General features: G+C 39.2%; 1 protein-coding gene across 1 annotated transcript in view; it reads right to left on the bottom strand.

Moving 5' to 3' along the window:
- Positions 1–4,174: 4,174 nt before the first annotated feature.
- Positions 4,175–27,434, bottom strand: part of aldh5a1 (aldehyde dehydrogenase 5 family, member A1 (succinate-semialdehyde dehydrogenase)) — a 24,091-nt gene continuing 831 nt past the window's right edge. The window contains exons 2-10 of the mRNA XM_060849864.1: positions 26,415–26,498; positions 24,300–24,470; positions 19,517–19,633; positions 14,945–15,088; positions 10,568–10,711; positions 8,633–8,791; positions 7,972–8,141; positions 5,344–5,402; positions 4,175–5,188 (exon numbers count right to left, since the gene is read on the bottom strand). Coding sequence (XP_060705847.1) covers positions 4,983–5,188; positions 5,344–5,402; positions 7,972–8,141; positions 8,633–8,791; positions 10,568–10,711; positions 14,945–15,088; positions 19,517–19,633; positions 24,300–24,470; positions 26,415–26,498 — 1,254 coding nt within the window. The 3' untranslated portion in view covers positions 4,175–4,982. The remainder of the gene's footprint in view (positions 5,189–5,343; positions 5,403–7,971; positions 8,142–8,632; positions 8,792–10,567; positions 10,712–14,944; positions 15,089–19,516; positions 19,634–24,299; positions 24,471–26,414; positions 26,499–27,434) is intronic.

Raw genomic sequence — 27,434 nt, 5'->3', positions numbered from 1 at the left:
ATTTGCTGAATAAGAGGATGCGGTCTACTTGTGGTGCACTTCTACTGTCGTGCAAAACTGGGTACACTTACTCTCTTGGAAATTATTAACGAACGTATAAAAGCTTCTTTTCAAAATGTTGGTGTACTCTGGAAGAGGTTTTATTTTCAGAAACTACTGAAGGAAACATTTTTTTTCAGCTCTCGATTGTTCATCTTGGATGTCGACACCTTGACAGCAGAGAGGTTTGTTAGATGTGAACTACTGAGGGACCTTGTAATTTCAGTTTCCTGTAGACTTATGTTTCTAGGAATTTCTGATAAGTCTGCAATGACATAGCGTATAAACGTGAGATAAGAGCAGCTCCAACTGTAAGAAAGGTCACATGAATTATTTTCATGGAGTAATTTCTTCATGTGGAAATCCAAGTTGGTAATGAAAACTAGTAGAATACACAAATGGTACATTTCATTTCCTGATGCTAAATATGAAAGTTTTCAAAAACCAAAGGTTAATTCATAGTGAAACAAATGGATCTGGATATTACATTTAAATGCTCTTTCTCACAATATGAAAGCATCAGTCCCTATCTGTTTTGGTGCTGCAGTGCAGCAATATTGTTCCTTGTACAGTTAGCTGTGCAAATATGATTCTCTATTTATATTTGGGAAATTTACATAAATGAGAAACCCTTTTTTTGTGACTAATTTTCAGTCTAATTGGTTGGACCAAAATACAAATGAGCCAAAAGCAAAGTCGTAGGTAGAATTAGTAAAGCAAATTAAGTAATAGCCAGCTATGACAAATCGAGGTTGGAGCAATTAATTTAGAATGTACTTCCTCCAAATTCAAATACCTTTATTTGCAATCCATAATCTATCAAAAGACTTGAGCATTGTATGCATTATCATGTTAATTCCAGTCTCATTCTTCACTGAGCCAGTTGAATACTTTTGAATTACAGCCACTTGTAATGGATAGAGACCAGGCACCCCATATGTACACAGTGAGATTGATGAACAGATCATCTGTTTTGTGCTGTAGGTTTACGGAAAGAGGGAAAATGATTAAATATTAGTTTCTAGATTAGGAAAGAAAAACTGAACCAACCTAAGTGCAAGAACATTTAATTTTGTTCTATTCCCACTAGTTGGTAACATTATCTTAACCTTTCCAAGTAAAATAATTAATGGAGGAATTCAAAATGACAAGCGATCTGGGCAATAAAGAAAAATCCATTGGTGAAAGGGTCAGGAATCAGAGTACAATGATTTAAAATGTTTTGCAAAACAACCAAAGGCAACTTAAGGATATATTTATGAATTGAGTGGTTAGGACCTAGAATGCGCTGTTAGAATGTGGTGGAGGCACATCGAATGTTGGTTTTCAGAACGTAACTATTTGAAAAGATTTGCAGGGCTACAAGGAAAAGAGAGTTGCTCTTCCCATTCTTCTGGAATGTTGCAACTCAAGTGTGACACTATCTTTGTAACCATGCTGTCATTTGAAGATTATAGATCGTGTTTTGAGTAGAGCTAAACTGCAATTGAAGTCTAGAATTCTTAGTCGAGATTTTCTTATAGAGCCAGCATGGACACAGGGTTGAATGGCCTCCCTCTGTGTTATGATTATCCAGTCATTTGTAATTCTCCAAACACTCTGCTCATCTACATTTTGTAGACAGGGCTGAAATGGGCCAACTACCATTAAAAGGGGCAATTTCCTCAGTAACCCCTTCTCTATCCTTCCTCCATGTAACACATGATTGCCAAGGCTGGTAATATCTGCCCCAAATCCAGCAGTTTACAGAAAGTAGTCAGTGGAATGGGTTTGCAAATTTTCTACTACAAAACCTGACATTATGCTAACTACAATAATTTCCAAAATTACCTTTGCAAAGTGAAATGCTTTTGTTTAAAAAACAATTTCCATCATTCCTATCAGATATTTTTCATCCTCTGTGCTCTAACATAATCCTGTCATGTATTGAATTTTATACCATGATTTATACGCTGGACAGAAGACTGACCACTTTGCAGTGTGGCTGTGTATGAAGTTACCATTAAATATCACTTCAGTTTTTTTATAAACATGATTTCTCTATTTGATGGACCAATCCTCTGAGTTGTTCCTCTTTTATGGGGGGGTCTAGGATGGTGCTTCAACTCCTGATGTCCCAGTTGGGTCCTGACAGGTGAGATATAGATTCCATGATGAGCAAACTGCTGAGATTGGTCCTGACATTCCACAGAAACCAAAACTAAACCCTGACATGTTACTGCTTCAAGTGGAGAGAGGGTGCAGCAGTGTCTGTGCTCAGGTTAACTTCAACCCATCAGAAATCCTCTGTTGACATGTTTATGAACTAGTGCACTGCAGTGATTAAATTTAACAATGGATGTCAGCCATGAAACTGTTGTTTCTACATTTTAGGATACACTATCTTTTTGAACGAAGTCAGACCCAAATTTTGAATTAGAGCTAATTACATTTGGTGCATTTTGTATTTTTCCTAATTAAGCTTTTTGTGAAGAATTGTGGATGAATGTCTGTGCCATACATGACAGACCAATAATTGTCTTGAGGACTAGTTTGTTTATTCCTGGATGAGATATAACCAATATAATTGAATGTGAAGTGCTACTGCACTATTTGTATTTGATTTTGGCTTTTTCCCAGCTCTATCTTCTAAAACCTCCCAACAGAAAGAGAGGTCTTATAGCTTTGGCCATTTCAATAGCTCACATTACTGTAGAGTAGTGAGCCAATAGGTTGAAGTACCTAGATATTTCTGTTCAGTACATGTCAGTGAAAGAACTCCAAGGACAAAAAAAAAGTACAGTCAACTCAAAATAACTTAATGTATTGCTATCTAACTTGCTGATTTATTCTTGCTTCTGTGTAGTGTAAGTGACAATAAATTTAATTGAATAGTTTAACCTGACCATTTAGTGCGTCAGTGTTTTTTATTCTGACATTTGGTGAGGCCAGAAATACAGTAGTATTTTATACCTTCAACAGATTGGGAATCTGTATATGGATAAGCCATTAGCCTAGCCATACACTATCATAGGTTACTTATATATGTGTAATCCACTGGGACACAAGCTTATTTATGATAATACTAACTCATTTTAATGATTTATTGCATAACTTATTTTTAAAGAATACATGCCCAATCCATCTTCCTCACAACTATACTTGGAGATCTTATCTGCATAAACAAATTCAGGAACAAAGATATTTTAAAGCATTCGTAAATCTTTCTCCTATAGGAGAAGGAGTACATCACAGAAGACCTTTATTTTGTGTAAGTAAATACTTTTTCCATTGCTGAATAATCCAAACTGGCAAAATGCCACTTTGTATGAATTCTTATTTCATTACTGCATAAATTTTATATCAGCTTGCATTATATAACACCTTTTAACTCCTGTATCTGTTTTCGATGTTTTTTTAAAAATGTCAATGGGTACAAGGAGAGAATGGGACAATAGCACTGAGGGATAAACATTTTCTTGTTGGGCTCTGGCAGATTAGCCCTCGCCATTGTGTTTCTATTAAGCTGGTTAAACATTCAAAAGCACATTCTTGAACAAAATCTGCTAAGCCATATATATAAAAATAAAGTGTATGTGTGTGTGTGCGCGTGAGAATATAAAATACATATATAAATATGGACAATAGATGTTCAAAAATCTTGGTCAGTAAACCAGGTTTGAAAAAGGAGGATGAGGTAAAGTAATAGCGATGTTAAACAGAAGCTAGGGCATAAATATTTGAAGCTACCACTGACAAAGATGAAACAATTTATAAAGAAAGGATGTGCTTGCATTCAGAATTAAAAGAGGGCAGAGATTTGAAGTTGTAACTGGAGCAAATGACAGAAAAATTAATAGATAGCTTACTTTACATTAGTGGAAATGATCTATCTTATAATTTACACATTAAATAGACATTATTCTCTGCTAAGTCAGCTGTTTTATCCATAGACAATGTAGTACATTTCAAAAACATTTAATCTATTGAAAGGTGAGTAACCTACCGTTTGACATCCTTTGGTGTCTGAGGATTCCATGTCAATTTGACCTTGTTCAACAGAAAATAGATTATGACTGTACTAAGGTAATTAACTTAGGCCTATAAAACCAGACTTGTGTTTGTACAGGTGGCAAGAACAAAGTGTTCAGTAGCATTTAAACTTCTTTGAAATTTATTGCCTCATGACAGAAAACATACAGTTTACAAATAACCACAAAGTATTAATGAAATTGAGTGTACACATCCATCATGTAATAAGAGCAGTAAATCTTAACCTGGGTTATCAAGTAACATAATACAAAGTTAACTAGACAGTTCTTGAATATTTGACATTTGACAAGCTCAAAGAAACTAAATACTTCTCCATAGTTACATTATTGCACATCATTATTAAATAATTCAGTGCTTTTAACAATTACATATTAAAATTTGGAACAAAAGTTAAAATTTACAAACAAGTACTTATTAGCCACTTTATACCACAATTCACAAACTTACAAGTGTTTAGACTAATTTCTGAAATGGTACAAATGTTGAAGTATAACCCAATGTTGAAGTATAACCCAATGTTTTTGTTTCAGGATTCTTTTTTAACATGTCCAGAACAGGTCAGAAAACAAACTACAGTTAGATCATAGATTGATTTTATTGTAACAAAATAAAAGGCATCGGGATGTGGACCAAATACTAGCAAATGGGATTAGGTCAGATTAGGATGTCTGGTCAGTGTGGCTAGGGACTGTTTCCAAGCTGTATGATTAATTTAACTGAAATAGTTTTTTGTGTTAAATCATATACACGATCAGTAAATGTTAAGGATATCCTTCAAACTAGGAAGAAATGTTGATAATACCATTATTGTTTAAGAGAACACAAAATTTCTAACAGTAAGGTTGTTTTTCAAGTAAATTGAGAGACTAACAGCAGTGATTGACATGGCTTTCACGTTTAACCCTTAAGACTTAGAGATTTCCGAAACAAACATATTTAATTTCCAAATAATCATCAACACCATATTTCGAGCCTTCCCTCCCAAGGCCAGACTGCTTAACTCCACCGAAAGGTGCCTCAGGGGTTGATAACAGACCTTCATTTACACCAACGATGCCAACTTCTAACTGTTCTGCAACCCGCCAAATCTGAGCATGATCTCTGGAGTAAAAGTAACCTAGAATGGTAGATTATAAAGTTTACTGATAATTGGTTGAAGTTAGATGGTTTTTATTACAATACAAGAAACTATTTCCTGATTCAGTCAGAGTTGAAAGCAGCCAATCACATTTTTAGCTTTAAACAGCACTCGTGCCTTACAGATATACTCACCAGCCAGACCCACATTAGAAGCATTGGCTATAGTCACAGCTTCTTCTTCAGTCCGAAATCTGTAAGTACAAGAAAGTAGAGAATAGTAAAATCTTACAGCATTGAAAATCATTTAGCCTCAAATGCCAGCGACTTTAAAAGATCGACTTTGTTAGTCTACCCAGAGCCCTGACTGTTGTTTTTGGTACACCCATTTACCTTTTGAAAGGTACTTCTGCTATTTTCAGGCAGTAAATACCTTATCATAATAAATATTAAGTAATGAGAAGCTTTCTAATCAATTTCTTCAGGATACCTTTTACATTGAGTGTGCTGGAGCGAGGGTGGAGGGGTGGGACTATAAGGAAGGTATTGAGTGAAACATTATATGTGGAATTATTTTTGAAGCAGCCAAAATGCTAGAGATACTCAGTGGAGAGGGAAACGGAGATTATGTTTCAGATCAAATAACGTTTTCCAATTATGAAGAAATACTTAACCGTGTTAAATTAAACATGTTCAGGAACCTATATTAGCTCCCAGCCTTGCCTACCTTTTATAGGATATGTGCATAGGAAACGTTAACACTGTTTGTCTGTCCACAGCTGTTGCCCAACTGTTATGTATTTAATATGATATTGCAGATGAAGGAGCAGTGCTCCGAAAGCTAGTGCTTCCAAATAACCTGGTTGGACTATAACCTGGGGATGTGTGATTTTTAACCTTGTATTTAATATGTTCTGTTTATATTTCAGATTTCCAATTATTGCATATTTCACTTTTGGTACATCAAAATGAATTCTACCTTAAAACCAAAATGACACGAATCTATTCCAAATGAGTGAGTTGACATATAAATGCAATAAACACAATGATTAAATTACCAAATTACTTTAAAAAAAGGAAGGGCAGTTGGATCTGAGGAGTATGCTTGAGAACTGCAAACGGACAGAATCAATATTCCTTCTAATATCTATTCACTGCGCAGCAACAGTTTGGTTCCTTTTGGATTGCTGTGTGGTCAAACACCTTAGAGGAAACATTGGTTGTGTACAACTTTTTAATCCCATGTGGTGCAATCATAAAGTTTGGAGGGAACGCTAGACAGAACAATTGTAGATTAAATTTAGTACAGATTCACAAATCACTTAGGGAGGACAGGAACACTCTGCAAACTGATCTGACACGGTTTTGGATGGTATAAAGATAAAGTAGTAGGTTTTAGTGCATTCATTCGTGCTGAACGTACAAGTGCAAAAGAGCAGCAATGAAGTTGACTGCATGATGCAGCCAGAGTCAGAGGAAGTCCAGTTCAAACCAAGTGGATGGATACATTTTACCTGGCACACACTGTCAAAGACCATATACAGATTTAAAGACTGAGTACCCACAGGTGTATTGTGCATACATGTAAATACTGGGCAACATAGCTTTAGAGGGCCGGGTGAGAGTGCAGCGCAGATTTACTAAAATGACACCCAAATTCCATGAGTTATGCTAAAAGGAGATAAAACATTTTAAGGAAGGAATGACCAGACTGTCGCAGGTTAAGAGGTCTTGTGGTTGAGGTTTTCAAGTCATTAAAGGGAACAGATCGGTTGATTGGTGGAAATTAACGTTGGTTGGGCACCTTTCACAGGATGCAATTAGTAGAAGGTGGTTGTTGGCAGAAAGTGGCAAATTAAATTAGGTCAATTGTTCATTTTTAACCCCAGATTGAGATTTTTAGATAACAAAGATATTAAGGAATATAGGACAAAATAGAATTTATGGAGTTTGATTGTAAATGATCGCAGTATAGGCGAAAGAGGCTCAAAAGGTGAAGTACCCTAATTCCTCCTCTTATTCTCTACATTCAAAGAGCAGCACAAGCATGTCAGAAAGAACTACCCATTTACTCCCATAGCCACACATCTTTCCCCCCTCATTTCAGTTGAAACGTGGTGTTGAATCTACTTTCCTCATCCTTTCAGGTAAATCATAACTCTGTGTAAAAACCCCCTTCTCATCATTACTTTGACCTATTGTTAAATATCTTAAATCTGGGTGCCCTGGTTATATTGATCCAATACTGATAAGCACAGATGTCTCTTGTCTTGCTAAACACAGAGACCTCACATGACTAAATGAAAACTGTATATTGTATTTAGGGACAATTGCTCTGGGGCTCACCACATTCAGACTGGCCATTCAGTTGTCAAACACTTCATTAAAAACAATGCTACACCATAACGCAAGCTGTATTTGTCACCAACCCACGTACAGCTTTTCTGTTGTATCTGAACTTAATCAATAAATTGGTATTTTCACATCTGACCACCAATTACGTGAAAAGATACAATACCCAATTTTATGATGATACTGGTTTCATATTTCAGTTTTAGTTACCACTTGGTGGTTTACTGGTACTGGTACGAATTCAGGTGCTTCACTTGGCATTTAACAGTTGCTTTGTTTTAAAAGACTTGTGCTACAACCAACATTTACAGTTAACTCTAGTCCTTCAATCCAGAAAATTGTGATTATAGTGGCAAGAACATTTACTCAGGATTTTAAGAGCTTGAGCCAATGTCCCTCTCTGTTACAGATATAAACTTATTATAAATTTGCTTCTAATAAATACTGAAAAAATATTGAAGATTTCTATACTTGAGAACTGGTGCCAAAGGCCCAAATGTTTCCTGCTGTGTACAGAGCATGTCCGTTGTGACGTTACAAAGAAGAGTTGGTTCAAAGAATGTTGCTCCACAACGGTGTCGCTTTCCCCCGGTCACAATGCTGGCACCACGAGACACTGCATCACTTATCTGACTTTCCACCTGGCCAGAGAATTAAGAAATAAAACGGTGCACTTCAGAATCAAAAACTGAATTCGAATCTTAGCATGATCTTATCCATTTCTTCTACATGAATAGCCACTTCTGACCCTCCAAGAACCAATATTAGCAGTCATTGCTTTTAGCTGTTTAGGCTCTAATTTCCTCATTTACTCTCCATACCTCAGCCCTTTAAGGTATGCTTTAAAACCTACTTTTTTGACCTAGTTTTCAGTCACCTGTTTGAACAGTTCCTGATGTAATTTGATGTCCAATTAGGTTTGTATTGTACCTTGGAATATTTTACTATATTAAAGGTGCAATATTAATGCAATTTGTTGTAAGTTAATTTCATACAAGAGCATCCCTAAATTGCTCTGACAGCTTCTTCAGAACTAATAAATGAAAGAAATGTTGAAAATCTTCATGGTAACATATTTGTTCTTAATGTTGGTAGCATAGAATACCTTGGTTAAATATTTCTAGTTTGTTACCTTTTGCACTGCACTTTCATTGATTAATGGACCTTGTGTAGACTGCTCGTCAAATCCATTTCCAACACGCAGTTCTCTCTGCATAGCCTCCACCATCTTCTCTATAAAAATGTCGTGGATTCCCTCCTGCACCAGGAACTGATTCGCACATACACAAGTCTGCATTCAAGCAGGATCCCAAAGAAATGAAACATCAATATTCAGGTATGCAGCACTAACAGGTTCCAGACAGCAATAAATGAGAGAGAGTTAGGACAGTAGTGAAATTTCCTCACTAAATAGGGAAAAAAAACTAAATTGCCACATTAGAAATGGTGTAGTACCTATGTACATGATTATAATGGCTCTTAGGAACAACTGTAATACCAACATGATTCAAACATTACAAAAAAACAAATAATAACTGAATCGGATTCAGAACTCAAAAATGATTGGTTTATTGATTGAAAGCAAATTAGTATTACAACTATACCGATAATTCACTGGAATTTTCAGCACATTGAAATTAACTACGGGGCAGTCGTAATTACTTTATAGTGATAGTTCTAGATAATACAAAAAAAGTGAGTGAGTGTTTAAGAGCTGATTTTATAAAATCATGAGCATTTTCATTCCTTTCCATTTTCACCAGCACCAAAAGGAAAATCGAGTATGACGGAATCCCACAGGCAGAGCACTAACACGCTGCCAGAGAACAGTAATATGGAGGTCAAATTTTTCAAATAACTTTGGCTGATGGCACAGGGGATTTAACTTTCAAAAGAGGTTCTGAACACCTTGAGTATACAATCACAGAACTGAAAGGAATTTAAGTTTAGATTAGAGTGGTGCTGGAAAAGCACAGCAGGTCAGGCAGCATCAGAGGAGCAGGAAAACAGACGTTTCGCGCAAAAGCCCTTCATCAGGAATAGAGCTGAAAGGAATTTAACACATTTCAATGAAATATTAATTTTCATTGTTGGCAGTCCCTTAGAACGAAATACGGTGACTGTTAAACTGGATGAGTCTTCATGTAATAGATAAGCCCCATTTTGAATCCAGAGTGGGGGTATATTGTGTAAGAAGGTTCATTTTGGATCTCTGGATTGGCTTCTTTCTTCCACTCCTGCCTTTGTTTTTCCTTGCAGGCAGGTTGCTGAGTCTCAACGTGGATTTGTGCTTGATGATGAAGGAGCTGCATTGACAGGCAGTCTGTGTTTTTTTTGAGTGGTTACTGCGAGTGTTTTAGGGAGACCAAGATAGTAACCTTCTACCTTTTCCTCTAGCCATCCTTTGAAAATTAGCCAACTGAGAGCTGGGAAAAGAGAACTTGCCATGGGAAACAGTTTTTAGGCACAGGCCCATCTATTGAGCTGCTTTTTCAGGAGCAAGGCTTCGATGTAGGTAGATGCAAGTTCATGAAGGATGCTTGTGTTTATTACATTTGGTTCCCAGGATTTAATGTAGACATCGCTGGTGGAAGCTCCCATGCATATTAACATGACATCAATGGGTAGGCCAGGTTTAACTATGGTAAAGGAGAGTGGTCAATACAACAGCCTCATCAAACAGGACCTCTGGAAACCAGCAAAGGCCCCTGTTGTCAAAAACATGTCATTGCAGCTTGAAGAATACTGGACCTTTTCCACTGATGGTAGTCCCTTGGGAGTTATGGCTGTGGGATGTATTGCATATACCCCAAATGTCCCCTTCACCCTGGTCTATGTAAATATGCAGTTATTAATAACCAGAACAATTCACACTTGGCCTTGTTCCACATATCACAAAACAAACAATCTTGTATGTTTCTTTAAAGCAGGTTTCTAAAAGTATCAGAAGTGATTTGTCTAGTTTTAATTTCAGAATAAAATTGCCTCAACAAACTCACAGTGAAATTAAGGTAATTTTCAAAGATCTACTTAATCCAAGACTTGAATGTTGCTTCAAACTACTCACTTGTCCAGAGTTTCGGAACTTGGAGGCCACGGCACCAGCAACGGCTCGATCGAGATCAGCACTGTCAAACACAATGAATGGAGCCAGTCCACCCAGTTCCATCGAAGCCTTCTTCACAGTATCAGATGCTTGATGGAGGAGGATCTGGAAGGTGACAATTGTAGCTCATGAGAAAGAACAATTCTACATGCAACCTCAATCTATAGGAAAGGACAAGTCAGCCATCTCTCCTCTATGCATAATACATTAATTAAATTATGAATAAGGAGTTCAAATTTTGTTGTAAATAGGGAATAGATGTATTCTATTATTAAAAGAATAATAGAATAGAAATTTATTAAATAATTCAAATAATATTCTATTATTCTATTCGCTAATCACACATCAAAGCAATCATTATAATCATTAAATATCAGGTTTGCAGGTTGATAGATCAATATTCTTTCATTTTAGCAAAAATAATCCACTAGTATATTTATTCAAAGTTTCGGTTTACAAAGAGCTGTTCTGATTTACAATAACTATTCTGAGGTTACTCTCATTTTAAAGAAAATTCCTTTCACTCAAACAAATAAACTTATAGATATCCCATTTTAGTTTCAACTTACAACATAGTGCACTTCAATGACAGCGTAGGACAACTAGCATTAACAAGATGGGGGAGGGGGAGGAAAGAGAACAAACTTTGATGCCAATGTGTTTGCAGATTATGTCCACAAATGACAGAACATAAATGATTCTTAGGGTGGGTACTCAGGGGATAACAAACAGTGGTTGTGGATTTTACAACAGGCAAGACTGGACCACAGGAAAGAGTGCCACATGAGAGAGCTAATGGAAAAGAATGAAATATCTAAGTGTTGAAAGAAGCAGGAAAGTAAGTAATCATCAATGACAGCTGTGTAGAATGCCAAGGGTGAAGTCATGTAATTGTTGACAAATCACAAGTTGGAAAGACTTCTGTATAACGACAGACTGGATCAGTTAGGACTGTACTCAGTGGAGTATAGAAAGATGAGGGACAATCACATAGAAACCTATAGAAACCTATAAAATCCTAACAGCTAAACAGGATAAATGTAGGAATGATATTCCTGATGATCAGGGAGTCACAGTATAAGGATATGGGATGGGCCATTTAAGACTGTGATGAGAAGGAATTTCTTCACTCAGAAGGGGTGAGTCAGAGGAATTCTCGGCCACAGAAAGTGATTGAGACCAAAGCACTGAATATCTTCGAGAAGCTAGATATAGCTCTTGGGGTTAAAGGGATCAAAGATGTATGAGAAGCAAGTGGTAACAGACATTGAGTTGGACAATCAATACTGATCATATTGAATGGAGTAGTAGGTACAAGGGGCCAAATGGCCTATTCCTGCTCTTCTACGATTTCAACTTGACTGTGTGAATAGTTTGGGCAGCAACATTATGTTTCATATATAAACCTACACTCACAGAAAGATGCAAAGAACTATGAATGAAGTCAGTAAAGATGTACTTTTAACTACTTGCCTATTGGAGGCTTTACAACTGCAATTATAATTACACAGCTAAAAGAATATGCCAGGGATCAATTACAGAGTATCTATCTTTCTAGAATTCCAGGAGTTGACTTGGGACAATGAGCCAGGTTTAAGTAGGGATAGCAACAGGAGTAGATAATACACAAGAAATATATCATGAAGTTCTAAAACATCAATACTACTGAACAGATTATTCGATCGGACCTATGGGATACCTTTCCTATTTATCTCACAGTATTTAGGCTATTCATTATAAGCCAAATTACAACAGGTGGCAAAAGTTACAACGAGATTAAAAAAAATCAGAGTAACCTCAGTTACATTCACTTCATACTTTCATCCAATGAGCCAAGTTATTGATCAAACTTCTTACCGAGATAATGAAGTAGATTCCAAAGGTTTATTACATTATAATCGTGCGCCGCAGGGCAAGAGCTATAGCTGGGGGCAGGGAAATTATGATGCAGTGAGGCATGACTTAGGTTGTGTGGATTGGAAAAACAGGCTTCAAGAGAAGAACACTAATGAGATGTGGGGATTGTTCAAGGAGCAGCTACTGCGTGTCCTCGATAGGTATGTACCAGTCAGGCATGGTGTAAAGGGCCTTGTGAGGCAGCCGTGGTTTAGTAAGGAATTGGAGTCCCTTGTGAAAGGGAAGGCGGCGGCATATGTAAAGATGAGGCGTGAAGGTTCAGTAGGGGCGATTGAGAGTTAGAAGGTAGCCAGGAAGGAGCTAAAGAGGGAGCTAAGAAAAGCGAGAAGGGGACATGAAAAGTCTTTAGCTGGTAGGATTAGGGAAAACCCAAAGGCTTTCTATAGGTATGTCAAGAATAAAAGGATGACTAGGGTAGGTATCGGTCCAGTCAAGGATAGTAGTGGGAAGTTGTGTGTGGAGGCGGAGGAGATTGGAGAGACATTAAATCAGTACTTTTCATCAGTATTCACTCAGGAACAGGACACTGTTGCTGATGTGAATATGGAATCACAAATAATTAGAATGGATGCCCTGGAAATATGCAGGGAAGAGGTTTTGGGAATATTGGAAAGGATGAATATAGATAAGTCTCCTGGGCCTGATGGCATTTACCCCAGGATCCTATGGGAAGCTAGGGAGGAGATAGCAGAGCCATTGGCCTGGATTTTTATGTCGTCATTGTCAACGGGAATAGTACCAGAGGACTGGAGGATAGCGAATGTGGTCCCATTGTTCAAGAAAGGGAGTAGGGATAGCCCTAGTAACTATAGGCCAGTGAGTCTGACTTCAGTGGTGGGCAAAGTCTTAGAGAGAATGGTAAGGGATAAGATTTATGAACATCTGGGTAGGAATAACGTGATCAGGGATAGCCAGCATGGTTTTGTGAAGGGCAGGTCGTGCCTCACAAACCTTATTGAGTTCTTTGAGAAGGTGACTAAGGAAGTGGATGAGGGTAAAGCAGTAGATGTTGTGTATATGGATTTTAGTAAGGCGTTCGATAAGGTTCCCCATGGTAGGCTAATGCTAAAACTTCAGAGGTATGGCATTGAGGATACATTAGAGGTTTGGATTAGGAATTGGCTGGCTGGAAGGAGACAGAGGGTAGTAGTTGATGGATTATGTTCATCTTGGAGCGCAGTTACTAGCGGTGTACCACAAGGATCTGTTTTGGGACCATTGCTTTTTGTTATCTTTATAAATGATCTAGAGGAAGGACTTGAAAGCTGGGTAAGCAAGTTTGCGGATGACACGAAAGTCGGTGGAGTTGTGGATAGTGAGGAAGGAAGTGGTAGGTTACAGCGGGATATAGATAAGTTGCAGAGCTGGGCGGAAATGTGGCAAATGGAATTCAATGTAGCTAAGTGCGAAGTCGTTCACTTTGGTAGGAATAACAAGATGATGGATTACTGGGCTAATGGTAGGCTACTTGGTAGTGTGGATGAGCAGAGGGATCTTGGTGTCTATGTACACAGATCTCTGAAAGTTGCCACCCAGGTAAATAGTGCTGTGAGGAAGGCATATGGTGTACTGGGCTTTATTGGCAGAGGAATTGAGTTCCGGAGTCCTGAGGTCATGTTGCAGTTGTATAAGACTCTGGTGAGGCCTCATCTGGAGTATTGTGTGCAGTTTTGGTCGCCATACTATAGGAAGGATGTGGAAGCTTTAGAACGAGTGCAGAGGAGGTTTACCAGGATGTTGCCTGGAATGGTAGGAAGATCGTATGAGGAAAGGCTGAGGCACTTGGGGCTGTTCTCATTGGAGAAGAGAAGGTTTAGGGGAGATCTGATAGAAGTGTATAAGATGATTAGGGGTTTAGATAGGGTAGATACTAAGAACCTTTTACCGCTAATGGAGTCAGGTGTTACTAGGGGACATAGCTTTAAATTAAGGGGTGGTAGGTATAGGACAGATGTTAGGGGTAGATTCTTCACACAGCGGGTTGTGAGTTCATGGAATGCCCTGCCCGTATCAGTGGTGAACTCTCCTTCTTTATGTTCATTTAAGCGGGCATTGGATAGGCATTTGGAAGTTATTGGGCTAGTATAGGTTAGGTAGGACTCGGTCGGCGCAACATCGAGGGCCGAAGGGCCTGTACTGCGCTGTATCCTTCTATGTTCTATGTTCTATAACAATTGTTATAAATTACATTATCGTCTGTTTACATTACCTCCAAGGATTTATTGTCACATTTCAGTATATTAATCCTGTACATCTTGGAAACCGGTTCCAGTATGAAAACAAAAACATTACCCTAAATGTCTCATGCAACTTGACTGAATATTTTCAAGGAGTAAAGCATCAACAACTTGCAAGTAGGTCAAGCAATGTAACAAGATGCATCAGTAAAATTCAGCTCATCATCAAACACCAAATACCCACCTTTCCAGTGGCTGTGGAACCAGTAAAAGAGATTGCAGCAACAAGAGGATCTGTACAAAGCACCTCTCCTACAGATGGCGTTTTGGTCTTGGAAGAGGGGATTACATTGAAAACTCCTGCAGGAATCCCAGCCTGTTCAGCAAGCTAGTAAAAAACAGCAATGCACTGCATTAACTTGTAAGAAACTGTTACATCCGGAATTAAAGAGAGCTCTATTGAAAAGGGTCCATTTCAAAGTGATAAGAAATATAAAATCAAATATTTAACTTATTTTGTCTGAACTCCCTAAATATGACCTACTAATCCTGAATGATTCAACTCTAGTGTTCTCTCCCTCCATGATGCTAAATCAAACTAGTTTCATGCACATCTCAAGCAAACTTTAAGATGGATATTCCAATATTTTTACAGAGTACAATACTTCAACAAATACATAAATGCAGTTAAATATAAACAAATCTGTAACTGTTTTTATAAACCTGCGATAATAACATGTCTTTAAAATATTACAGAAGGGATTTGATTAGGCAAGTACAGAAGAAACATTACTTGTCTGATTGGGAATCAGCGACACAGAAGTCACTAATTAAAAATGGTTATTTAATGGATTCAAGACCGGACATTCTTTACATGTTAGAGCAAAAGCAAAGCAAAGCCAAAGAAATACCTGAGACACCCACCACTGCGACTTCTAATCCAAGAGTAGCTAAGCATTTACGGAGACACTTTTCTCTTGAGTTCACTGTGATAACTAATCACGATGTTTGTTACAACAGACTTGCTGCTAGAAATTTATTAAATAGTTCAAAGATGATAAGAATAACACCCACACTGTGTGTGTGGGATACACTGATCTCAAAAAGGTCAACATGTTTTCACTTACAGATCATGGACTGATAAGATACTGACACAAGACCAATTGTAAACCAATAAATTGGTTAATGAGCTGACTTATCTTTCAAAGTCAACATTACTAATGTATCTGACACTAACACTAAAAGGCAAGGTATCTCTGCCTGTTTGACTGATACCCCCTCTCATTATGCAGAACACAATAGCTTGACTGTTGAAAACCATCCCCAACTCTAGTGTAGAGGTTCACTTGCTAAGCCACTCCAATCACCCAAAATAAGTATGTGATACCACTTTATTTATAATTGAAACTCGTCTGTAATGGTCAGTAAAAACAAATTAGGTGCTGAAAATATGCAATTAAAACAGCAAATGCTCAATACATCTAATAGCATTTGCAGAGAGAGAGAGGCAGAGTTAATGTTTTGAGTTAAATATTACTTCTTTGGAACTGAATATAGAACAGAATGGTACCGGGGTTCTGAAGCTCACACTGAGAAGACAAAGAAAAAAACCTAACTTGAAACACATGGATGAGCAAGATGAATGTGTTTCTTTGGTTTTCTATTCACTGAAAAGACAAAGTTAAAAAATCACACAACACCAGGTTATAGTCCAACAGGTTTAATCGAAAGCACACTAGCTTCAATCACCTGATAAAGGAGCGTCGCTCCAAAAGCTAGTGCTTCCAATTAAACCTGTTAGACTATAACCTGGTGTTGTGTGATTTTTAACTTTGCACACCCCAGTCCAACACTGGCATCTCTAAATCCTGAAAAGACAAGGACTTGATTGTGTAAGGTAAAAAACAAAATACAAGCAGATGGGTTCAGGTGACTTTATAGAATTAAGTGCCATTCATACAATCCTTGGAGAGGACAAGGAGCAGTTACTGAGGGAAGATATTTAATTGGGGAAAAGAAATTATGACGCCATCAGACAGGAGTTGGAAAGTACAGACTGGGAGCAATTGTTTCACAGAAAGAGACTCCAGCATGTCTGCTGTGCTATTTAAGGAGCAGTTGTTGCGAGTGTTGCACGAATTTGTTCCTCTGAGACAGGTAAGAAGGGGTAAGATTAAGGAACCTTGGATGACGAGAACAGAGGAACTTCTCGTCAAAAGGAAGAAGGCAGCTTATGTAAGGTGGAGGTAGCAAGGATCTAACACAGCTTTAGAGGATTACAGGCTTGCTAGAAAGGAGCTCAATAATGGACTGAGGTAAGCTGGGGTGGGGGCACAAAAAAGGCTTGGCAGGAAGGATTAGGGAGAACCCAAAGGCATTTTACTCCTATGTGAGGAATAAAAGAATGATCAGGGAGAAGGTAGGGCTGATCAGGGATAGCAGAGGGAACTTGTGCGTGGAGTCTGAGCAGATAAGGGAAGCCTTAAATGAGTTTTTTGCTTCAATTTTCACTAAGAAAAGGAACTTGTTGTGAATGAGAACTTTGAGGAACTGGGATACAGGTTTGACCAGATCAAGATTGATGAAGTTGATGAGCTGAAAATTTTGGAAAACATTAAGATTGATAAGACCCCAGGGCCAGACCAGATTTATCCTAGGCTGCTCCGGGAAGTGAGAAAGGAGGTTGCTAAGCCGCTGGCGAAGATCTTTGCTTCCTCACTCTACACGGGAGTTGGATTGGAGGATTGGAAGGAGGCGAATGTTGTTCCTCTTTTCAAGAAGGGTAATAGGGAAATCCCTGGCAATTACAGACCAGTCAGTCTTATGTCCTGAAAAAAACTGTATTCCTGATGAAGGGCTTTTGCACGAAACGTCGATTTTACTGCTCCTCGGATGCTGCCTGAACTGCTGTGCTCTTCCAGCACCACTAATCCAGAGTCTTATGTCTGTGGTCAGCAAAGTTTTGGAAAGAATTCTGATGGATAGGATTTATGACTATTTGGCAAAGCATAGTGTGATTGAAGGCAGTCAGCATGGCTTTGTGAGTGGCAGGTCATACCTCACAAATCTTATTGCGTTCTTTGAGGAGGTGACTACTCCTTGCCCTCTCCAAGGATCGTATGAATGGCACTTGGTTCTATGAAGTCACCTGAACCCATCTGCTTGTATTTTGTTTATTACCTTACACAATCAAGTCCTTGTCTTTTCAGGATTCGGAAATGCCAGTGTTGGACTGGGGTGTACAAAGTTAAAAATCACACAACACCAGGTTATAGTCCAACAGGTTTAATTGGAAGCACTAGCTTTCAGAGCACTGCCCCTTCATCAGGTGGATGTGGTGTATATGGACTTCAGCAAGGCATTTGACAAGATTTCCCACGGTAGGCTCATTTGTAAAGTCAGGAAGTATGGGATTTAGGGAGATTTGGCTATCTGGATTCAGAATTGATTGGCTGACAGAAGGCAGAGAGTGGTTGTGGATGGAAAGTATTCTGCTTGGAGGTCAGTGTTGAGTGGGATCCCTTAGGGCTCTGTTCTTGGGCCTCTGCTCTTTGTAGATTTTATAAATGACTTGGATGAGGATGTTAAGGGGTGGGTTAGTAAATGTGCAGATGACACAAAGGTTGGAGGTGCTGTCAATAGTATCGAGGGCTATTGCAGCCTGTGGCGTGGCATAGTCAGGATGCAGAGCTGGGCTGAGAAATAGCAGATGGAGTTCAACCTGGGTAAATGCGATGTGATGGAAGGTCAAACTCGAATGCTGAATATAGGATTATAGACAGAATTCTTGGCAGTGTGGAAGAATGGGGGATCTGGGTGTGCAAGTACATAGATCCCGCAAAGTTGCCACCCAAGTGGATAGGGTTGTTAAGAAAGCATATGATGTTTTGGCTTTCATTAACAGGGGGATTGGCTTTAAGAGCTGCGAGATTTTGCTACAGCTCTACAAGTCTCTGGTGAGACCACACTTGGAATATTGTGTCCAGTTCTGGTCGCCCTACTATAGGAAAGATACAGAGCCTTTGGAGAGAGTGCAAAGGAGGTTTACCAGGATGCTGCCTGGACTGGAGGGCTTGCCTTATGAAGAAAGGTTGAATAAGCTTGGACTTTTTTCTCTGGAGAGGAGGAGGAAGAGAGGTGACCTGATCAAGGTATACAAGGTAATGAGCGGAATAGATAGAGTCAATAGCCAGAGACTTTTCCCCAGGGCAGGATTGACTGGTACAATGGGTCATAGCTTTAAGATATTAGGAGGAAGGTATAGAGGAGACGTCAGAGGTAGGTTCTTTACGTAGAGAGTTGTGAATGCATGGAATGCGTTGCCAGCGGTGGTGGTGGAAGCAGAGTCATTACGGTCATTTAAGCGACTGCTGGATATGCACAGAGATAGCAGTGAGTTGAGGGGGTATGTTGGTTAAGTTATTAGATTTTACATTAGGATTAAACCTCGGCACAACATCGTGGGCCAATGGGCCTGTTCTGTGCTGTACTTTTCTATGTAAGGAGGAATGGGTTTGCAAGAGGAAATTTGGTAGATGCTCATCACACCATGTGGCAAAGAATGTCTTTGAAGTTTACAGTGTGGGGTGGTTGCACACAAGGGATCTGAAAGGGATTTTTGATAGTGTTCCTAAATTGGTGTTCCTAAATCGCCCAGGTGGTACCTGATGGGAAGGTTACTATATGGAAATGAGATTAATTGAAGCATTACTCACTGTAAATGTTCATCTTATCTCTTCCTTGACATATAAAATCCGAGGTGTCAAATAATTTCCTTTTCAGTTTGCAGCTGCTACGTATATTCAGCGGAACTCACCTCTGCCAGTGCCAATGCAGATAGGGGAGTATCTTCAGCTGGTTTCACAACCACAGTGCAGCCTACAGCCAAGGCTGCCCCAGCCTTTCGGGTGAGCATGGCACTAGGAAAATTCCACTGCAAATAAAACAAAAGTTAGAAGGTTTCACAGAGGTTAAAAGGTTAAATTTTCTTAGGGTACTACCTGATGAAATCAAAAACATGAACAAGGACACCGTGGCAAAACAGCATAATAGTCTGGCAAATTTCCCCATTTCCTGATTGCAATCTCTCTCACTAAATGGTATGTTCTATTGCAACATATAGATGCCTGCTGTACTTCTGCCTTTGAGTCACATTGCTGTGGGTTAACGGCTACACCTGGGATGTAAGCAAAATGTAAAAGCAAAGGATGCAGTTGATTTAAAGCTAAAAACAGAAGACACTAGAGAAACTCAACAGGTCTGGCAGCATATGTGTAGAGAGAAACAAAGTTTATGTTTTGAGTCTGATATCATTCTTCTGCACGGAGATATGTACTTTTTACATTAATGTATTACATGACTCCTCTTCATTGAACTCTACCTATCATGTTTCTTCCAATTTCACCATCCTATGTCACTTTTAACTCTACATTTATCCTCGCCAAGGTCTACAAAAATTGTAATAACGTTTCCTACATCAGAGGCTAGATTATTTATTTAAAAAAAAGAAAAACCGGAAGTTTGCATTTTCTAAATGGGGAAAGGCTTCAGAAATCTAAAGCACAAAGAGACTAAGCAGTCCTAGTTCAGGTTCACTGAAAGTTCACATGCAGGCAGTTTGGAAAGCAATGTTAGCATTCATTTTAAAAGGGCTAGAATTCAAGAGCAGAGATGTACTACTGAGACTGTATAAGGCTATGGTTAGGTCACATTTGGGGTATTGTGAGCAGTGCTGGGTCCCATAACAAAGGAGGGATGTGTTGGTCTTGGCAGGGGATGTCCAGAGGAGGTGCATAAGATGATTCTGGGATGAAAAGCTTGTCATATAATGAGCGATTGAGGACTCTGGGTCTGTGCTCAATGGAGTTTAGAAGGATGAGGGGGGATCTGATTGAAACTTGCAGAACGTGTAGAGTCCTGGATAGAGTACATGTGCAGAAGACGTTTTCCCTAGTAAGAGAGACTAGGCCCCAGGACACAGTCTAAGAGGGATGAGGTGAGCTTTTAGAACTAAGATGAGGAGAAGTTTCTTCAGCCAGGGATGATGAATCTGTGAAATTCACTGCCACAGAAGCATGATGGGGCCAAGTCATTGAGCATACTTGAGAGAGAGATAGATGTGTTCTTAATTTAAAAGGAGAGAAAGCATGATGATGGGTAGGTTTGAGAAATGTATCACCCATGACTGAAGAGCAGAGCAGATTTGAAAGGCCAAATGACCTATTTTTGCTCCTATCTCTTCTGGTCCTGTAGTGCCTTCAAAACTGAAAAGTAATAGACTCAAAACGCACACCTGGGGAACACTGCTGCGAGGTATCTTCCAAATGGGAATCACCCACTGTTAGGACACGAGGTAAACCCCTCTGCTAATTTAAACCAGAGATACAGAGAAGCTCATTTCGCGCCGTAATCTGAAAAATTTCGAGTGGCAAAGAACTATCGCAAATATCACTATTTAAAGGAAAAATTAACAATTTTATTCTTTAAGTCCAAAAGAGAACATTAGACAACAACTATTTACAACTATTTCCTGATGAAGGGCTTTTGCCCGAAACGTCGATTCCGCTGCTCCTTGGATGCTGCCTGAACTGCTGTGCTCTTCCAGCACCACTAATCCAGAATCTGGTTTCCAGCATCTGCAGTCATTGTTTTTAACCTAACTATTTACAACTCCTTTCTCTTCAACCTACTTTTTACCTTGCACTCTACAATACTGGTCCGATAAAAACCCCGATTAAGATTTACAAAAAAGATCATGTTTCAAAACTAGACAGCTGTGTCGATTCTCCTCTGTAGATTTTCCTGGGTTGTCATATCTTCGGTCTTCTACTGCACAACTTTCTTATTGACAGGTACCCTTCAGAGACCTATTCTGCTCGCAGTCTGTTGATGCTTTGCTGTTTGTTGCTGTTCTCCACAACTATTCAAAATACCCAATTTTATGTAGCCCAAAACATCAGACCCGTCTTGTTGGTTTGATGTCATCAAAACATTAAAATTCAAATTCGATTGGAGTTTGGCATGTTGGGACATAATTTAAACTGATTAAACAAATTTGAATTTATTGTGTACCATAACAACGCAGCTCCAGCTATTTATTTACAACCAAATGTTACAGTTTTAAATTGGTCAACATACTCTATGCTGTCAGTCCTTGCCAGCTTTCACTCTCTCAAAGGTACAGTACACACCTCCATCTTCATAACACCCACTCAAAATACAATGGGGCAGGAGGTGAATCTACCTCTGAAACATACAGATTATGTGAGAAAATTAACTCTCAGAGCAACCAGAGAAAATGGAAGGATAAACAGGGAACTGCTGCTCCTCCAATAATAGACTGGTTCTCCCTTTGACTTGCTGCCAACAGTGAACCTATTCCATCAGCACGAAATTTGGTAGATTGGAAGAGGAATGAGCAGCTAGCTAAGTATGTGCTAGCTGTGAAACAGTCTGATGAGGAACTCTAATGGCTAGATGCCTATTTGTTGAGGCCAGCGGGACAGAGAGTGACCTATTTACTGAGGCCAGCCTGGGAGCCAGTTGCCTTTTTGATGGGCCTGGGAACCAGTCACCATTTTGTCAAAGCCAGAAGTCTTCTGTCTAGGCAGCCTTCTGCTGGCTCCAGGATGGGGTTTTGGAGAGGAAGAGGTTAGAAGGGATTGGGAAAGAGAGGGAGAGGCTGCAAGGGGGAAAGGAAGAGAGTCAAAGATTGTGGGGGAAGTGGGGGAATGTGAGTGGGGGACAGCAAAATAGGTGAGAGAGGGGGTCTTTAAGGTAGTGGGAGAGAGGCTGTGAAGTAGAAACAGATGTTTTAAACCCATTAAAGGAATGTTCAGCTAAGCAGAAGCAAGCAGTCGGTGCTATTGCCAATTGTTATATTTGTGATCCGAGATGCAGTTAAATGGGTAGTAATTGTCATGGGCTGGACTGGCCTGGGGGTTGGGGGGAGGTGGAGGAGGAGGAGTATCACGCCTTCTATTCATTTACCAAAATCCTCTACTTTCTGTCACCGAGCCATTTCCAGGAACAAATCAGCACTGATTACTTAAATTCAAAGGCATTGATCTTTTTTAAAAAAAGTCTCCCGTAAGTCAATCTACTAAAATCATGGCGAAAATCTATAGAAACCATCTCAAATGTACTTTGATCAACATTATTGCCTCAAATAATTGAGTTAAGTCACTCACACATGATTTGCCTGCAACAAATGTTTGCTGCCTTTCCTTGATAAGTCTGTATTTTTCTGAACTGCAGTTTATTTTGGCTCTAATAATTATATTTAATAATTTTCTCAATGCCCGTGTTTGGTTAGTTTGTCTGAAATTTTGTGGTTATCCCTCTTCACCTTTCTCGAGAAATGATACAAGATTAGAATCCTTCCATTTCTCAAATCCTCCTGTTGTATTCAATGAGGGTTGAAAGAATGTAGCATATGCATCTATTACTTCTATTCTGATTCTTCAGCAAACTGAGGATTCATACCTTTATACAAGATGAAATGCTAATCCTTTCAGTATAACTTCTCTATTACTATACTGTCTAACACTTTTTCTCTTCTAGAGAGCAATCGCACGTTTTCCACTTCTTTTGTAACAACGGATGCAAAGCTTTAACTTAATGCTTTAGCTATGTCATCTCAATCTGCATAAAAATTTCCCTCTGTTACAAAAATAAGTCCAATACTTTCCTTACCTAAGCTCCTACAATTTAAAATGTTTGCTTTTTATTTAATATTGCCCATTTTTCTTTGATAAATGCATGAAATGTGGCAGAAGAGGCTTTGGTTGGACTCATCTAGATGACAACATAGATGCAGCCCTTTGTCATTACTGTGGGAGCCAATTAGCCACTCAGTCTTTTAATTTGGACTTGAAAGCACCAACCTTCTTATTCAGTAAAATCTCCATCGGAGTCACGCCACGACTAGCAGAATCACAATGTTGACTTAAACCCTTAGCATCCATTTGTGTTCGTCAGTCCCATGACAATGTTCTTTAGAGCACTAACAGTAAATCATCCTACTGCTGGAGTAGCATAAACCAGAATTATAATCTATCAGGGTTTTACATAACCGACCCATTAGTAGCATGGTATTGCTTCAGTTCAACTGCAACATTATACACTGTGAGCATTTTGCAGTATATTGCAGGAACATTGGTCCTAATAAACAATAAATATAACACAATCCCTACAATGTAGAAAGAAGCCATCTGGCCCAAAGAGTCTACACTGATCCTCCAAACATTATTCACCTAAACCCACATCCCCATCCCACAGCCCCACATGGAGCATTTACCATGGATAACCCACATGATAGGCACATCCCTGGACACTATGGGGCATGTTTTCTTAAGCACAACCAATCCGCATAACCAGCACATCTTTGGACTGTGGGAGGAAACTGGAGCACTCAGAGGAAACCCATGCAGACATGGGGAGGACATCAAAACTCCACACAAACAACTGCCTAAGGCTGGAATCAAACCCGGATCCCTGTCACTATGAAGCAGTGTGTCACCCACATGAAAATGTTCTTTGTCAACAAAGGCTTCAATGATGTAACACTAATGATACACAGGTTGATGTATTGCACTCACAGGAGTTATAACAGCAGCTACTCCTATCGGCTGCTTCAGAATTAGGATCCTACGGTCAAGGGAAGGAGTAGGAACGACATCTCCATACACTCGACGAGCTTCTTCTGAAAACCACTCCAGGAATGATGCAGCGTATAATGTTTCACCTAAGGCTTCTTTCAGTGGTTTTCCCTAGAGAGAAAAATTTGCGAAGTGTTAGAATTACTATGGAAAGAATGAAGAAACAACCGTAAAAGTATTCACGTTTACATTTTACAGCACTGACAGCACACAGCCATATCCAGATGGAAGTAGACTCCTGCTTAGAATGAAAGCAACAAATCTAATCAATATGCAGCATTACAATCTGGTTCAGAAATCAAATATTAAGACAAACATAAAACTAAATAAATTAATAACATATTAAGAACGATACATCAATACTTCTGACATTGTACTCCATGACATATGCAAAACAATATTTGGCTGGTCCTGTTAAATATTAAAGAAAAGTAATTTGGACTTCATACTGTTGTGAAGTTGGGTCGAGTACTTGTAGATTGGGAGTCAGGAAGTGAGAATTTGGTGTTTGTAAAGTGCTAGGGGGGAAAAACATTACCTTTATGAGATTATGCACTTTTTCTGTGCTTAGAGATTTAAAATGGATGCCTGTTAGCAGCAGTTTGAAAGTTTGGAAGCACACACAGAGTCCGAACTGAAACATCTGAATTGAAAGGCCGTACTGTTAGCAGGCCAAGCAGCAGTGATTTTTTTTTAAACTAGACAACAGGCTTTTGAACTTAGCCAATTAATTTGAACCAGGTGCTTAGATACCAAAACCCTATTAAATTTAAGTCTGATGGTCTTGACAACATAGGGCCAATCGTATTGTAAGAAATATTGAAATGTATGAAAAGAAGGGGGCAGTTGGACAAAGACCCCTGAGCTAATGGCTGTCAGCTCTCAAGAGATAACTGCTGGCTCTCACAGCCTCCTCTGTGTCTTAGAGAAAGCACCATCTCAATAACAATGGCACCAACAGCACAACTAGATAATATTTCTGACAGGAGAATTGACGGAGAAGGCACAGAACATCCCAGAAGATACCTAAGCTGGCTGTAATTTTGGAGAGACTGAATTCAATTTTTTTTATATGAGTGAGACTTGTACTTATTGGAACAGCATACTATTAGAATCTTGCTTTATTCGGGAATAGTTAGCAGTTAGAAGGGTTTTATTCCGTTTGTTAATGGTTTAGTTAATTTGTTCGCTGTTAGAGTTAGATAAGTAAATTGTGACTAGTTAATTTTAAAGTGAGTGTCAGGGATTTATTTTAGTTAACCACTAGAAGTTGCTGAAAAGCAGGTTACACTACTTTTCACATTCCTTTTACAGATTATGGGGCAAGATGCTCCTCTTTGGGTATTTTGGTTTTAGTTCTCGGGAGGGGAGGAGGAGGAGGTCAACCTCCACTTTATAACACATGTAAACGATAAACTGGCAGTACAAACCCAAATACAGGGATAATTTTGAGAAAGACAGAAGCAACCTAAGATGTGATGGATGAGCAATGATGAGTAAAGAAAGCCACAATGAGTGGGCAGGAAAAGATAAAAGAGGGGAGATAATGGCAGCCACAAGAAGACAGGGTGGTGTGAAGATATAGGTCATAAGAGGTGGAGTGGAGTGAGAACATGAGGCTATAAGATGTGGAATTTGTGGTGAAGCAGGAGAAAAAATGGAGTGAGCGAGACATAGGTGTGAAATGCAAGGGAAGGTTGAGGCTGCAAGTGGTATTGGGGATGAAATAGAGGCCACAATCTGGGTTTGTTCAATATATTGTTTCAGTTACATGACAGTGTAATCTTTTGCTATAAATTCTGTTTTTTTATGATCTTGCTCCACAGCTACCTGATGGAGCAGTGCTTCATCAAACCTGTTGGACTATAACCTAGTGTTGTGTCATTTTTAACTTCATCATTTTCAAGCCAGTTTTTACTGTTAGAAAAATAGATACATTATTTTTCCAGATTAATTTCCTTTGATGAGCTTTAATAAAGGAATTAAACAACAATGAGGAACATATTAAAGGCCAATATATTTTCAGTTACTTATTGATATTGGTATCTTACTTACATTTTCTGCAGTAATTAGTCTCGCAAGCTCATCTTTGTTTTTCAGCATTAAATCATACCATTTTCTTAATAAATTGCTTCGTTCCTGAAAACATAAAACCAAAAGTGACAAATTGAAAAACAGAACAAATTAAACCATACTTTGGGATAAGTGGCTACCAACTTTGGCTCCAAGAGCTTACACTCTGAGTGTGGTGGGGCGCTAGTGAATAGGGAGTTGAGAGGTGGGGGTGAGTGGGCTGGGAAATGAGAGTTGGGGTTGAGCTCTGCAAACTCAAGTGGAAGCAGTTCAACAGAATGTTTGATTTTGGAGTCCAGTTCACTGCAGAGTTCAGAAATCTTAATCTTGAAGCTAATTATAATAGTGCTGTTTATTCTCACCAGTCTAATTATTCTCGATTAATTTAACATCCCAAGTTGGATTGTTATTGCACATAATTTATTTTTGCAAAAATATCACTGCTTTCTAAAACAATTTTGTTCACGATTATTTGAATGAATTTAAAGATTGTTATGGTGCAGCTTCACTTATTTGAGCCTCACAACTCCACTCAGATCCTCCACTCCCCACCTTCTGCCTCTCAGTCCCCTCTCTCTCTTTCATCTTGTCATTCCCCCTTTCCCACCTGATCTCCCTCTCTTCATACCTACCCCTACCTTCATCCTATTCCCCCTTTATCCCCCCCATTACTCAACTTGCTCTTCTCCTCTCTCTCTCCCCCTCAGCCATATTTTCCCTCTCCCCTCACTTGCCCCCTCTTTCCCTCACCCTGCATGCCTTGCTCTCCACTTTGGCCCCTGTCTCCTTTTCTCCCCTCTCCTACCCCTCTGCCCGTCACCTTGCTGCTTACCCCCCTCGTGCTCACCTTGCTGCCCTTTGTCCCACCACCTCACCTTGTTGATCCACCTTACGGCCCTCCCTCTCACCTTACCCTCCTCCCCCAACCTTACTGCCACCATGCTACTCCCTCCACCCCACCCCTCACCTTGCCCCCTCCCCCTTCCCTCTCTCCCTCACCCT

This window comes from Hemiscyllium ocellatum, chromosome 34, assembly GCF_020745735.1.
Source record: "Hemiscyllium ocellatum isolate sHemOce1 chromosome 34, sHemOce1.pat.X.cur, whole genome shotgun sequence".
In the NCBI taxonomy this organism is placed as follows: domain Eukaryota; kingdom Metazoa; phylum Chordata; class Chondrichthyes; order Orectolobiformes; family Hemiscylliidae; genus Hemiscyllium; species Hemiscyllium ocellatum.
This window is presented reverse-complemented; position numbering and strand designations above follow the sequence as displayed.